At 42.1% G+C, this 16,322-nt stretch overlaps 1 protein-coding gene across 1 annotated transcript; it reads right to left on the reverse strand.

Moving 5' to 3' along the window:
• Positions 1 to 2,314: 2,314 nt before the first annotated feature.
• Positions 2,315 to 15,993, reverse strand: HMGB1 (high mobility group box 1). The gene is made up of 5 exons (XM_082244656.1): positions 15,907 to 15,993; positions 7,088 to 7,248; positions 4,982 to 5,127; positions 3,735 to 3,909; positions 2,315 to 2,624 (listed from the first exon to the last, which is right to left on the reverse strand). Exons 2-5 carry the CDS (start codon positions 7,235 to 7,237, stop codon positions 2,463 to 2,465), a joined length of 633 nt encoding a protein of 210 aa, XP_082100782.1. The 5' UTR covers positions 7,238 to 7,248; positions 15,907 to 15,993; the 3' UTR covers positions 2,315 to 2,462.
• Positions 15,994 to 16,322: the final 329 nt, after the last annotated feature.

Below are 16,322 nucleotides of genomic sequence, written 5' to 3' on the forward strand. Positions count from 1 at the left end.
TCCACCAAGATAATCTGCATTACATGTGCGGCGATCAGGAAGTAAAATGATCCAGGAGTCAGCACCAGGGGATGAAGAGGGGCTCCCACCACCGAAATTGCCACCCACAGGACTCCACTGTCATGGCCGCCACCATTTTCAATGGCCAGCCAAGCCAAAGCAAAATGGCCACCGGACTACCCAAACATGGCCACAGTGTATAGAACACACAGGCTACAACAAAATGGCGGCATCACGAGGCATACAGGGAGCCAGGATTGGGAGGCCAGGCCTCAAGGACAGACCCAGGCAGGCCAGGGGACCATGGCAGGAACAACCCCCTCTGCACAGCCAATCATTCTGTCGCCGGCGGCGCATCCCTCATCACCAGTCAATGCACTGCCCTCCACCCCTGGAAAGTGGCCAGAACACACAAACAGCCCCAGCGTATTTGGAGGAGGGGGGGGGGGGCAGGATGAGGGACTCTGCGAGGGGGGGGGAACCCAGGGGCCCAACCGTCCCAAAGAAGGGCCCACATCAACCCCAAAACCCTCCAGGGGAAGATACCTACCCACCATACCAGCAAGGCACCGTTCCAGACAGAACCCCGCTCTATCTAAATGGCGGAGTTGTCGGGCCAAGAGGAACGATGGGAGTTGCGCCGAGACTCAGTCTGTGACCTCACGAGGCATTTGACTCGCAGGCCAGCGGGGCTATGTTGCGGTTGACCTAGCAAAGAGATGGTCTGCACACACTTGCTGGTCAGACTGGTGTGACCACTGGATCTAGTTATCTAGCCCCTCACCTAGTCCAGCAGTTGATTGTAGATCTCACATTAAACTTTTCCAATCTAAAAAAAGTTGCCAGGACCAAAGATCCCAGCAAGGAACTAGGTCCTTACTCCTGACTAGACCGGAAAAAAAACTGAGTGCCTATAAGAGAGGGGGGGGGGGATGTATGCCCCCCCTAGGACTGCCCATGGGCACAGCCAGAATTTATTCCTGCCTAGTGTCCTACTCCGTTAAGGGGCAGTATAACCAATGATTTTGAATACCAGAAGCCGTGTCCATCAATGAACGAAAGATAATCTATATTTTATTAGAGAAGCTGAAAGGAGTTGTAAATTCAGAAGGTTTTTTTTTTTTTATCTTAATGCATTCTTTGCATGAGGATAAACCTTCTGAGTGTAGCAGCCTCCCCATCAACCCCCAATATTTACCTGAGGTCCTTCTCTGGGGCTGCCCAGGACTTCCTCCTGATTGGCTGGGATACAGCCGCAGCGCCATTGGCTCCCGCAGCTGGCAGAGTCAGTTAGCCAAATCAGGAGAGAGCTGCTTGCTCTGGGGGCACTCAATTGGAGGGAGGGGCCAGGAGCAGCAATGGGGGGGGGGCCCGAGAAGAGGAGGTCCAGGTCCAGGTTGCCCTATGCAAAACAAACTGAACAGAGGAGGTAAGTAGAACGTGTTTTTTTTTTTTTTTTAAACAAGACTTTACAATCACTTGAAGGAATGTCATGTAATGCCTAAAACAAACTTTTCCTTCTAACTAAACTGTGTGTCTATATTTATAATATATACACAGACATAATGCTTTCTACACTGCCTCTTAAACTAAAGATATAGCTAGATTTGAGAGTTTGCCCCACTCCTGTCAAATAAGAGGCTGGTCTCTCTAGTGTAAATCACTTCCACAAAACACGTATACAGTGATTACCCATTTTAAACAGAATACATTTGAAATAAAAAGTTCTAAAGTTTCTGCCCTAAGACTACAATCCAAAAAAAAAAAAAAAACAGAATGCAATTGAGTGATACTTCACTAAAAGGAAGTATTATTCTGATAGTCAAGTTCAAATAAAAAAGCAAATATTAACTTGTTACAAGGTAAAACCCTCTGTAACAAAGATGTCCATCATTAAAATGAGGGCTGTTAAAATTTAACACATGTAATCATGATTTCAGTAAAGAGATCACAAACACTGAACCGGTACTGAACTCTAGAATAAATAACACGGTATTTTAAAAAAAAATTGTATTTACTTAGAAGCAATCAGAATGTCAACAAAACAGTTGCAATTTTTTCTTGCAATTACAGAGTGGTATTCAGTTAAACAGAACAATAATGATGCTAAGACAACTGAAGATGAACAAAATGAACTACATCCCCATATAAACTAAATTGTGCTGTGCACCAACATGAGCCTGCTGAAATTTCCAACCCCCTTACTGTACGAGGCAAGGTTAGTGGCAATTGAAAACCACTTAAAAGACAGGGCCATCTAAAGATACGTTTGGTAGTGTGTTAACAATACAAAAGAGAAAAAAAAAAAAAAATTGGGAAGGGGAGGGCACTGTACAGATTAAAAACAAATCTTACACATCCTTATATTTTGATTTGTTTTTTTGTTTTTTTTTCTTTAAAAAAATGAGAGCTGTGTACAGGGGGTTTAAATGCTATATAGACAAAACTGCTCCTGGAGAGGTTTATTCATCATCATCTTCATCCTCCTCGTCTTCCTCATCCTCTTCGTCATCTTCATCTTCATCGTCGTCATCATCATCCTCCATTTTCTTACTCTTTTCAGGTTTAGCAGGTGCCTTTTTGGCTGCCTCAGGCTTTCCTTTGGCCCGATATGCTGCAACATCCTATAGAAAAAGATTTAAAGGAAAAAAAGAAGGGGACATCCTTAAACAAATTCCAACAAAAGGTTATAATTGAAAATATAAGGAAAGTTTGGAAGTATGTGGATAAGCAGATCGGGTATGGTAAATTAAAATAAAATATTGTGCCAAAATTAGACAGGGCATTAGAGCTAATGAAAATACATTTTAAAAATTTGCAAAAAAAAAAAATTCTGCAGCAATTAAGGGGTTTCATGAAGAATGTATATTCTAAAGAAAAAAAAAAAAAAAAGTAAAATTTGTCTTCGAGGATATTAGATCACTGAAACTAAAGGAGTGATAGTGTGCCAGAAAAACATTTTCTGAATTAGTGAAGCACAAATCTATATTGGGTAGTATTGCCTTATCACCCTGTACAACTGTAAAAGCTCCATTTTAAAACCTATTGCTGGATTTACACGGTTTCCGTATGTGCTGCCTCGCACATGCTAACAAATAAGGGTAGATGTGAACTAGCCCCACAGGAAAGCAGTCAAGTCTCTCAAAGCTGTACAGGTTAAGCTTTAGAGCCCCCAAATAAGTATTCTACTATAATGTAATTAAAGTCTGTAAAAAAAAAAACAAACAAACAAAAAGGTTTCCTTAGTTGTGGCCCACATACCAACCCCCAAAATGCCTTTTTGACAAAAGAAATAGAAGCCCTGCCTCTTGGTGTATTCTATGCATGAACTCTGCTTGTAAAATCTTCCAAAGAGAACAATCTGATGTACTGAGAAGGAAAAATAACTTGGTAAGACAGTGCCACCTTCTGCACAAATCCAAGGAAAGAAGCCACATACAAAAAGTGTAAAAAACTTGTGGAAATAAAAGTATTTACAGTGCTCTACAGCTAGTCAGACTTCAGCTGCTACTTTCTAAGCCCATATTAGAGAATGAAAAGAAAAATCAGCTAGCTACTGTGGGTGACATTCAGCTGATTTACTGTACTCCTATTGGAGTTATAAATTATCTGAAGCCATCATACACAGAAAAATACAGAACACACAAACACTTTTTTTTAAAAGTAGGAACGTATTTAATTTGTAGGACAAGGTTTTTGAAAAGTTTTAAAGAAACTGATATATGTTAAATTACCTTCTCATATTTCTCCTTCAGTTTGGCAGCTTTCTTTTCATAAGGCAACTTGTCTTCAGATGGGGTATTATTCCACATCTCTCCAAGTTTCTTTGCCACATCTCCAATGGTCAAACCCGGGTGCTCACCTTTTATTTTAGGACGGAATTCAGAGCAGAACAAAAAGAAAGCCGATCTGCAATAAAAAGATATATTGCCACAAGGCAATTCATTCACACTCATCTTTAGATTTTCTAAACACAGAAAAAGTTATTGGGGAAGAGTACAGGCGGTCCCCGGGTTACAAACATCCGACTTACATACGGAGGCAGACAACAGGAAGTGTGGAGAAATCTACCTCTAGGAAGGGAAATTCACTCCTGTAAGAGTTCTCATGGAACAAAGGTGTCGCCACTGAAGCTTTATCACTAATCCTTGTTTCCACAACAACCCAAAATTTTCAAAATCCAATTGTCATAGGGACAGAAAGTGAGGTGAAATATTCTGTACAGACAGCAAAACAAATGGTACAGGGGTGTTAAGTCTTCCCTATGCTATCCAAAAAAACTTAAAAAATTATTATTTTGACTGGAGCTAAACTTAAAAATTATACCTGTTCCGACTTAACAAACCTACAGTCTCTATCTTGTTTGTAACCAGGGGACCCCGCCTGTAAATGACTTTTATGCCTCCCATATCACTTTTTCCTTTGTTTGGATATTACTGCTTCAAAGCCAAATGTGTTTAGAGTTACTGAGTTCCTGCGTACACAGAAATCAATTTTCTCTAAACACAGCTAAACTGAACGCACCTAAATACGGATAAAACATAAATGGCACCATTGAAAAATCATTGCATGCATTTTTATGGGTTTAGATACATCCTCCTAATGTGTTTAAATACAAGTTTGACAGTGTTAGTGTGAATAAGGTCTAAAACCAGATCCCCTCACTGTAATAATATAGAAAGTATAATAGTTAATGAAAATCAAGGCATTTTAGTTTATAATACAATAAAATAGGAAATTGGGGGGGGAAAAAAAGCAATGACTGAAATTTATGGCCAAGAAATAGGTCTGTGATGGCAATATTGACCAATCACATTCTATCTTCACATGCAGGATAGCATTTGACTGGTTATAAAACATGAAGATGTTTTCCTTTCCTACAGCCTGCACAAATCTGCCCCATTCTTTGTGAAGGCAATTTCCTTTAGTTATAGAAGACTAGCCAGAGCAGCTTTTCATCTACCCCACAGCTGGAACTCACGGTGGTCTCTTTGGTGCATTTGGGTCCTTAAACTTCTTTTTTGACTCTCCTTTGGGTGGTATATAGGATTTCATTTCTTTTTCATAACGAACTTTATCTACTTTCGCCATATCTTCAAACTTGCCCTTTTCCTTAGCCGACATAGTCTGTAAGACAAAGACATACAGTGTATTGTAAAAAAAAATACGTAAAAAAGCAACCACTACACACACACAAAACACAGGGAAATAGGGTTTTAGGACAAGTTACCAATTATTTTTAAAGCAGACCTTCAGTCATTTCTTTCATCTTTCCATTTATTAAATCTTCTGCCCTTGTGGTTTAAATTTTGGATAGCAAAACATTTTTTTCCTGCCAGTAAATACCTTATACAGCTCACTTCCTCTGTCTGGTGATAAGCCTAGGCCAATGACATCATGCACAGCTCTCTCTCTCTAGCTCTTGTGAAAGTCTGCCAGCAAGTGAGGAGGGATTAGTCATAGGAAAGCCAATGAGAGCTGCAAAGTTGGAGGGGGCTGGAGATAACAGGAGACTGCAGAGATCCATGTGTATTCATCCAGAGAAGAGAAATTTGCAGGCAAGCAGCAGTGTAATATTTGTATATATATTGTGTGTGTGTATCCAGGAAGCTTCAGCTGACCAGTTAAAATATCTGAAGCCAGACTTAGTCGAAGGAGATTTCTGCAGCACATTTGGTAAGTACAGAAACTCAGCTCACAGCATATATATAATATGCAAAGTGATGGAGGAAAGCTTCAGAATGGCAAATATGTCTTTATTACAAATTATGTGAGCAGACTGCAGTTCCTTTTTAAGGATACAGTCATTTACATTGTTGGTTAGCTTATAATCATCCCTGTGCTGACATGTGTTCTGCAGTAAATTACCAGTTTAACAGAGATGAACAGGGGGTCAGCAGACAGTGGAAGAGTGTCAACATGAAGAGCCAAGATTAAAGACCCTCTAATTTACAATACCTTACAAAGTGTCAGATATACATCACAAAAAAAAGTATTAGATGTTAATAGAAAGATAGGACCACAGCTAAGCCCGATAAGTTGGTCATTCTGAATGTATGTTCACGTCTTTATACATAAAATACACACACCTGACAATTTTGTTATTTCATTTTACAACAGCTTTAAGGTCATTCATTATGAGCCCAATGAGGGTTCATTGTACAACTGCCATAATATGTCTATCTATCCATCCATCTCGATATCTTTCTCTCTCTACAGTATATATCTATATCTCTCATTCTATATAGATTACATACATACGTGTGTCTTACTTTCACAGTGCAGTAATTATTTAGTGTCTTTCTTCCATAGTGTGCTGAGTACAGGACAGTGTGAAAACACACCCAATCTGCTGCTTCTCTATATTTGCAAGAAGCATTTTTTGGGGGAAAAAGTGAAATGTGATTAGTGTACTTTAAACATGATCACCCTCTACTCTAATGTTCACATCTGTTGGGACTAAAAGTCTTGACCTTGTGGAAAATATACTTTTCTTTCCTCCAGTTTCCAAGATCTGCAACAAAGCAAAGTATCTACGCGAGAAACCACACAAGGAAGCTGGCTTTCTCCGACTCCTGGAGACCATGCCCACCCCAGGTCAGTAATGTTCCTCACAGCAGACCTGAAAAGGGTGAACTACACTGCCCTGGAACCAGTATTAATATTGTCAGACACTATCTCCAGCTTCCAACATAGGTAACTTGTTTTCTGACAGATATCCTTGAAACATAGAATCCAGTGGATAAAATTGTTGACTATACACTGAAGGAGTGCACATTTCCCTTTAAAAGGGTGTGTCCACACTTAAAGTTTCTGGTGAGTCTCAGATACATAGATGCCTTGTGCTTTGCCTTCATAAGTTAGCCAAAAACAAAAACAGGGTATTGTGTCTAACTTTTTTGGAGCCTTTTCTATGGCTGTCAATAGAAATTCCTGGCTCCTTACAAGTTATCTGACATAAGCATGCTTTTGAAAGTGTTCCTACAATAACCAGGTTTACATAAACCAACATGCACAGAAAGTGTACTAAAATACAGGGGATGTATAAATCGCAGACCATACTTCTGGATGTTCAAAGAACCATTACCTTCCATCGTTCTGAGCACTTCTTGGAGAACTCTGCAAAGTTTACAGATGCATCCGGGTGCTTTTTCTTATGCTCTTCTCTGCAGGTTTGCACAAAGTAAGCATAAGAGGACATCTTTCCTCTTGGTTTCTTGGGATCACCTTTCCCCATTTTGTTAGATTTCTGTAAATATACAGAAAACCACTTATTATAGCATATGGAAATACTTTGCTTTGCATATGTGTGAGAGTAAAGTTCCCTGATCACATTATAGGCGGTTTGTGTACAGGTGCATCATACTCTAAAACAAGATTGATACAGACAAAACAAAGCTCACTTTATATCATTTCAGAGAAAATGGCTTGATATAAGGATAGGGCGTGTTTCATATTGCATTCCCTTTATTTTGTGCAGAGAAATAAAAGCAGTAAAGCTGGACACACATGGGTCAGTTTTTTTCATGCAACCAGTGGGTTGCATGAAAAAAATCACTGACTAGATTCCCCCATCCACACATCTGATGTTTATGGGGGTATCCTCCCTGCTGTGTCATTATATTCTAACAGCAGGAAGACTCCCCTCAGCAGCAGAATACACAGATCAGCTTTGCAGCCCATCGCCTGCAGTGCTGATTGGGCAAAAAAATTAATAAAAATATAGATGAGATACAAAAAGTATATGCACGCTGCACGTCAACACTGCCTTATAAGATTCTATTTAAAGGTCCGATAAAATGCTTTACAAGATGAAAACTGAAATGCCCGGGACTGCCATGTATGCATTTATTAGCAATGTTTTTCTTCATGTTCAAACCAGCTGTAGAAAAAGGAAGCAGATTATTGATGCTTTGGTCAATTGTTTTTCCTCCCATCTATACATTTCTAAATTCACCAATTTACTTTATTTTTTTAATTTTTATAGGGTGCACTTCAAAAAAACCTTACTTTTCTTCCATGTGTTCTAGTGTGTAAGCATAGGGCCTCTAAAGCCATCACATTAGCAGTGCTGCTTACCACCCTCTGAAAAGCAATTTACAGTGGATTGCTTTTTAGAGGACGGTATAGCAGTGGCAGACAGGTGTTCAGGAGACACTGCTGCTGCCTTCTAAAAATGTATTTTTAGTTTTCGTTTTAAAGTGTCAAATGGCAAATTTGCATTGTGTGACTGCGCCACAACTGCAATCATTCAGCGTGCAGTTTGGGTATGTTCCCGCTGCACCCAAAGTTAAAAATGCTGCTGCTGCAAAGCATAGCAGCATGTGTACAGCCCTGTGCGGCTGTATTGTTACTATTTAGTTGGCTGGGGTGTGACAAAACTGCAGGTCAGCCGTCTGTTTTTACCAGCCTTAGCCATCTGACTGAAAGCACTCTAAATGGCTGCCTATAGAAAAGTTAATGAAACCTTTAGGCTCTATTCACACCTAGGCGATTTTAATTGCAAGCAGAATCGCCGAGGCAAACCGTTTAACACCTTTAGCGATGCCATTACTTCTTAATGGAACCCCAATCGTAGTACGATTTTGGCGAGTAAGTCACAGCAATGCGCGACACTGTCGCCCAAAAGAAGCTCCTGCTCTTTTTTTTGAGCAGCAAGCTTTGCAGAAAAATTGGGGTGCCATTAACAAGTAATGGCATCACAAAGGCACCCCGCAATTTGCCGTGATTCAAATTGCCTAGGTTGCGAATGTAGCCGTATAGCACACCTGTATTTCCATTAAATGTGGTTTAACCTCCCTGACGGTATCCCCGAGCGTGACTCAGGGTGGATTTTTTAGGCTAGGATCGGTATCCCCTAGTCACGCTTGGGGTAGATGTGCAGAGCGCGCAGCGGTGTCTCTTACCTTCTCCTGGCGATCCAGCGATGATCTCTCATTGCTGTGACCGCCAGCCGAGATCCCCACCGATCGTCCGTCGGTGTGATGACTTCCTAGTTCCGTTCCCTGCAGCAGCAATGCTGCATGGGAGCGGAACTGGGAGGGAAATTCAAACGTTGCACCAAACAAACACACACATTTATATATATATATATATATATATATATATATATATATATATATATATATATATATATATATATATATATATGCGCACACACACACACACATACGTGTATATAACGCATGAATTATAATCTAATCAATAATATAATATTATATATTAAAATTATATTATTGATTAGATTATAATTCATGCGTTTGTGTTTCAAATTTATCACATCTGGGATGTCTACTAGAGTCTTGTTTTGGTCAGGTTTAAGTCAGTAATTACTAAGAATTGTAGGCCTATAATACATAACGCCAAATTTCCATGAAAAACATTGTACCACTTTTGGTACAGAATTCCTGACATAATCATACCGTCAGGGAGGTTAATATACAGCAGTGAAGGGATTATTCACACAAATACAAACTTTCCTTTCTTACTGAAAATTGGCAAATACTATCCCGGGATAGCAATCTCCATAATGGATTCAGAACACTTTTTAGCTTGAAGACTTGGTGCGGCTAGACCTGCATTACAGGATACAGTACTAGGTGAGATGTGCACTGAGAAGAGTTGTCATTGGAAAGACTGCACCGATTTCCAGAGACAACAATAATTCCATAGTAATTGGCTAATTGTTTATAAATATAATATACAATAAATCTTTTTTTAATTGTCAGATTAGAATAATTGCACAGAAAATCTCATCCTCATATTAAAAACGTATTGCCAAGGTAAAACATAACTACTAAATGTAATAAAATACGTGAAGTTTAGGTTTTTTTAATTTTAGGTCAGGGATTAGTAAAAGCAGGATTGTACTTTGCAGATGTGTGCAGTGGCCAGCTACTTCTATATTCAACGCAGAGGAGTCTACTGTCCCTATATTCTATATGGCATTTTGAGATTTTGTAGGCCTAAAACAGGGGAACCGCAGACAATTTATAACAGCTTGCACAACATATGTATTGCTGAATTCCTTACTAATGGGTTCTTTAAAGAGCATGGGAAATCCCATCCTCGTATATTATATCTGAACCAAATACAGGAGTGTGCTTAAAGCAGTAACACCACATTTTAAAAAATCCATTCAAGGAATCTTAGGTATATATAAAGCGATATTAAGCGGATTTCAGATGAATCATTTATATGCTATGTATGTAGTGTTACAGTTATACATAATTTTGTTATAACATAATCCACAAGCACATTAGTGGACATCACATTGTAGAGCTACAAGGAACAATGCTATTGATCTGAATGGAGCAGTCCTATTGGCCTTCTTGTGTGCAGAAGGAGATAAGATCCCATTTTTCAGCCATGAAAATGATGGCATTAAAACTCTGATGAAAATGTTCAGACCTTTTAAGTCACATTCATGATAAATAGAACATATCGGATGTCAGCCTTGTTTCTGACTAATGCTGTCCTATAAAGACTGCCAGGACACAGGTTACAAAATTCCAGTGTCTTCAGTTAGGTGAAAAACAGGCAGATCTAGTGCATATTTATTCTTCTGGGGTCATGTATGGATTAACTGGTGAACTTTAAAGCAACATAGTGAATGTAGAGAAATGCTTTTGGCTAATATGTACTACAAATAACCCATATATTACACTTTAGAATAGAACAATGCAGAGCAGAGGTCAACTGAACTATTCTTTTTATTTTAATAGAAAGTTAATCTAATCTTCACATGACTGACAATCAGCCTCTGTGTTAAAAAAGGTGTCTGGGGGGGGGGGGGGACATTATGAACAAAACTAGCTACAGTGTATTGTAACTTGTCATCTGTAGATGGATAAAAAAAAAAAAAAAAAAAAAACATGAAAAGGCGATCTGTGAGCTGGGAAACAAGCACGCTGAGTGCCTGGGAATGTGGTGTGTTTGGAATAGTTCAATTGTTACTCATCCCGAACTGCAACCCGTGATGTCCCACATGGGATACCGGGAAACCCTAAGCTGTCAGCAGCAGTCACTATGGAGTATAGACACAAGGGAAATGTAGACTTGCTTTCCGCTGCTTTTAAACTGAAGGGTCTCCTGAGCTACATCAGAACACACTAGTATTAGTTCTACGTCAGGAAGGTTCTTAGCAGTTTAAGTAAATCTGTCATAACAGAAATACAGAGCCAATATTGCTGACCACTGTTGTGTCCTGGAACAAGTATACAGACTGAGTCAAATGCCCCCACCTGCCAACATGTTCTAGGACAGGAGAACCAGCATGACTGAGAGGCAGTAGTCATTGTAGGAAAGCTCAGGTATTGCAGCCACTACATTTCTCTTACGACTAGTTTGGACCTTCTTCACACTCTCAGTGACATACATGTGTTTTATATGACATTTTTAAATGCATGTAATGACTTTAAATAGTAAAACTTACACTTCATTTAGTGACATTAGAATTCTGAGCATACAGGCCCGGGAAGCCACTCTAAACACAACTAAAGGTGTGTAAAACTAGACTCCAAATGAGTTGGGATGTGCTGGACTCACAATCTTGATGCATAGACAAGACAATGTTTCTTGAGTTCACTTCACACCATCGCGCTGCAACTGTGTGCTGAAAGTAGGAATGGCTATAGGACGTGGCTGCTGAACTAGACCCTAGGGGAACTTCATCAGAGAAGCAGAAAGGTGGTTTATATGTCCTGGATCATTTCTCCTATACCACACATGGGGTCAGTGTAAATGTAGCAATATGATGGCTATAAATGACGTGAATGCTTGGAAATTAGACAAAATTTGATCTGTGGGTGGCCCTACCAAAACCACCTGGTTTTGTTGAACTTTGATTGAGAAATTTAAGGACCCTTTCACATGGGCATGCCATTCAGTTCCGCCAATTTCAGGCAGAACTGATTGGCCTTTCCATGCAGCCCTATGGTGAGGAGGTAGATGCAACATCTGTTTATACCCAGTAGTAGAACAATTCTCCTGCGCTTGAGTAGAACATAGGACGGAGGAAAGAGAGAGATACTTCAAACTTGAGTGGACAAGCTTGTGGTCTTGCTGCCCCTTCAGGATCAAGGGTATCCAAAACCAACTAGGAGACAATAAAAAAAGAAAAAGGGCGCACCGACCTAGTGCATTACCACTAAAAATGTATTTAAAAAGTATATATTATACTCACAAAGCAGGTGTGTATAACCACACATCAACATAATACACATATAGTCTCCAAGGTAGCCAAAGAACCGCACTGTGCTGAATGGTATACTCTTTTTTGGCTGAGGAAGGGGGTTCGCCCCTGAAACGCGTCAGCCTAGACACAGCAGCCCCATATGGCACACTGTATACCATTCAGCACAGAGCGGTTCCTTGGCTACCTTGGAGACTATATGTGTATTATGTTGATGTGTGGTTATACACACCTGCTTTGTGAGTATAATATATATACTGTTTTAACATCTTTAATACATTTTTAGTGGTAATGCACTAGGTCGGTGCGCCCTTTTTCTTTTTTGTTGTCTCCTAATCTGTTTATACCCACTTACCTCTTGAGTCTGTCCAAGACTAGAAAAAAAAAACAATAGCACTTTTCTATTGTTCTGGACCTAAATGTGACAGATCGAAGTTAGCCTGATGTAAACAGACTCACCTGCCCAGCCGCCACAAGGCCACTGTGTAAGGGTCCTTCCCACTGAAACATGGTATGGGAAAGGTGTATTCCTGTGCATTGTTAGTGCCAATCCTAACGCCACGTGTGTGTGGCCATGAAAATGCATAGTAATATAGTACCCTGTGGTTTGGTACAGTCTGAACAAGTAGTGATTGCATTACTTTTTACATGCCCCTCATCTTTGGCAGCCAATTTAAATGAATGGGCTGTCAAAATTGGACCACATAGGAACAAACGTGTTCCAGTGTGAACCGACATTGATGCAAAAAAACAAAAAGAAAAACAGACATGCATCCTGTTCACAGCTCTGATTCAGCAAGTGGTCCACTCACCGATTCCCTGCTGATCGGCTGTGTGAAAGAGCCGGGCAGAAAAAGTCAGCTGAACAGCCACTGCAGCCAATCAGTTGCACTGTTCAGGCATTCGGACATCCGCGCGGGCCACCTGTCAGCATACAAATATAGGCAGCAGAGGGAGATTCTTCCACCCACGCTATTTAGGCCCCATTCACATCTAGTGATTTGGGATCATGAATGAATCACCTCAACTCTGCTCACAAATTGTGCCGTAATGCTGGCGCACACGTACTTATGTGTCCTTCATTTTTAATGGCACCTAAAATGTGGTGCGGTTTTGCTGCAATTGCCTTGCGGCAATCTGGGTGGCATGCAGCTTGTCCCCCCCCCCCCCCCCAAAAAAACTGCTCCTCTTTGGGCAACAATCTTTGCGCCATACAGATTGCCACGCGGCAAAACTGCACCGTTTTTTTAGGTGCCATGAAAAATGAATGGCACACAAGTACGCATGGTGCCAGCATTGCGGTGTGATTTGGCCAACAATCCCGAATCGCTACATGTGAACAAGGCCTTAGTGTGAATATCAGGAAACTTTGAATTCCCCCCCCCCCCCCCCCCCCCCAATCTTACAGCATAAATGAGGGAACTGTTTAACCAGCTTTAATGCCGGTTCACATTGGTGCGATGCGGGAACCCTGTGAATCCACTGTGTGTTCCCGCATCGCACTTGACTCGCAGGCAGTGCAAGCTACCATATGCAATTTGCTGGGAGTTGTCAATACAAAGTTAATGACACCCCCAGATTAGTTTGCATGTTGCAGTGTGAACTGTCAAGTCAGACAGGAATCAGATTGCATAGGTGTGAACACCCATGCGATCCGATTCTAGTGCGGACCAAAAAAAGGGTCCTTTAGGACTGATCCGAATGCAATGCAAATTTAGCCATACAATCTGTATGGCTGAATTTACATTGCATGCGCTTTGCAAAGAGCAAAGCAAATCACATGCGATGTCTGACATCGCTATAGTGTGAACCAGCACTTTGTACACTACAGCGCCTAAACTTGAGTTTAGGAGCTTTTGGCTTTTTTTTTTGCTAAAGATCCTAAACTCCGCTCCATAAAAGCCTATGTGTCCATGTACATAAGTTTTTTTACAGAGTTTAGGAGCTGCTGTGGTTAGCAGAGTTTCATCCTCCTCCTGAATATGGAAGAAGAATCGTGTTAAGGATATGACGTTTTGACCATGGGAAACCGCATCAAAAATCGTGCTGTGATTTTGTCACAGCCAAGTGTACATGAAGCCTTCGCCTTTATTTACACATGTGTGCTTCTGCCGTGCCAAAACGCACCTTCACAAAGCGTGAAAAAGAATCCCCTTGCATCCTAACTGTTCACAACTGGTGTGCTGGGCTTTTGAAAAGTCCGGCTTGCGGTATCTTCAGTGTCCACTTTGAAAAATGTGCCAAAACACATCATTTTAATCAATGGCATGCACTAAAAAAAAGTGTCTTTTTCTGTTAGTGCGTTTTGAGTCACGTAAATTTTTCCTGGATGACTGGGAATTAAAACGCATTATATTTTCTGTTAAATTTGAACACAACGCATTAAAAACACGCATTGTGTTTAAGTGGACTAGTGTGAATGGCGCTTACTTTGACTGGGGCACCCACTATATTAGATGCAGGTCATGGGAATATACCTGTGCAAGCATACAGGCTTATAATTCAATACAGAGGAAAAAAAATCCTAGTCTATGTTTTTCTTTGGGGTAAACTACTAGTCCCAGCATGGCCTTTTATGCTGGGGATTAATCAAATAAGCAGCCGAGGTGCTACTTCTATGCAGATGAATGCCTGGCTGGGTCATAAAGAGGCACCTCCCCCCCAGCATAGGGATAACAGCTGATTGGCTGATGGTTGCTATGGGCAACCCCCAGGCCGCTCTGTTATGTCTCCGCCACCTTCGATGGCGCAGCTCTATGAAGGAGGGAGGGAGGGGAAGGAAAAAAAAAAAGGTCATCCCTGACGGCTCCGTCTCCTTCCGTCCTCCCGATGAAAGAAAGTCCCCCTGAAATATGTCGGGCAGCCCCGTGGTGAGGGGTGATGGCGGCGGGGGGGCTCCTCTCCGTCTCCCCGTCCTCCGCACATTACATGACATGACAACACTGCGGGGCGAGGAGAGAAGAAGAACAAGGCTGAGGCGGCGCGCCTATGTGTCGCGTGCGCGCGCCCCGCTTCTCGGAATGGTGGTGGCGGCGGGAGCGCGCCGCCCTTTTCTGCCTATTGTTCGCCGTGCCCGCGCCCCTCCTCCCTCGCGCTATTAAACCACCATGTTAGAGAGAGTGCGGCTCGTATCCGCCATCTCATAGAGAGAACCGGTGGCTGAGGCGGGGGTTCCCCGGGCGGGTGACCAGCCCTCAGAACCCGGTGTGCCCGTTCTTTTCCTCATAGTCAGCCATGTTAGGGCAGTGTGAGGAGATGGCGGAGCTATTCCGCCCTTATAAACTGGGTGGTAGTGCCCTTGTCACAGGGGGGCTGCCCGTTTTTCGGTGCCCCCCTTATCGTTATGTGATAAAAAAGTGCTCAGAAAAATAAAATATATATATATATATTTTTTTTTTTTAGAAAAAAGTGACGTCACGGTCCGGGTTGCCCGATCCGTGACGTCACACTGTGTGCAGAATAAACCATTTGTTCCAATTCTGTGGTTATTTTCCTCCGTACCCCCTTTCCGCCGTCCCCTCACCCCCTCCGGTGTGTTTTCTAACCCTCTCCGCTCCCCTCACGACGGCCCGGGATTATGGAGGCCATAAGGCGGATTAAACCGTCTCCCTGGCGCTTTTCCCGCCGTCCGTCTACCTCTCCTATACTTACCCGGCTCGTTCCAGTCACCTAGCCATAGTCAGTCAATGTAAGCGGAGGCGCCGTGTACTCACCCAATGCTGTGTCTATGGAGCTCAATGTACTGCAATGGCTGTGAGAGAGAGCGGGATCGATACGCAGCCTCTTCACTTCTCCCAATCTGTAACATTACTCTCAGCTCACGGCGCCGCTCATTGGCCGCCGCCAACTAGTCCCCCCGCGCCATTGGCCGGCTCGGCTCCATTGTCCTGACCAGCGGCCGACGGCTATTGGGCGACGTTGGCGTGACGTCAGCCCAGAGCAAAACAGCGCGCAAATACGAACTGTCATGTGTATGTGAGGCAGCGAGGCGGGCTGCGGCTGTAAGGCAGACTTATAGTGTATGCAGTGTGAGCCTGCCGGAGCCCGCACCGCCGACCGTACACAGAGCTGGAGACGGGACCCGGCTTCACCACAGGGACACTCCACACCGTCCTATGGGCTCCCAACC

Source organism: Pelophylax lessonae (assembly GCF_965119305.1).
Source record: "Pelophylax lessonae genome assembly, chromosome: 2".
In the NCBI taxonomy this organism is placed as follows: Eukaryota; Metazoa; Chordata; class Amphibia; order Anura; family Ranidae; genus Pelophylax; species Pelophylax lessonae.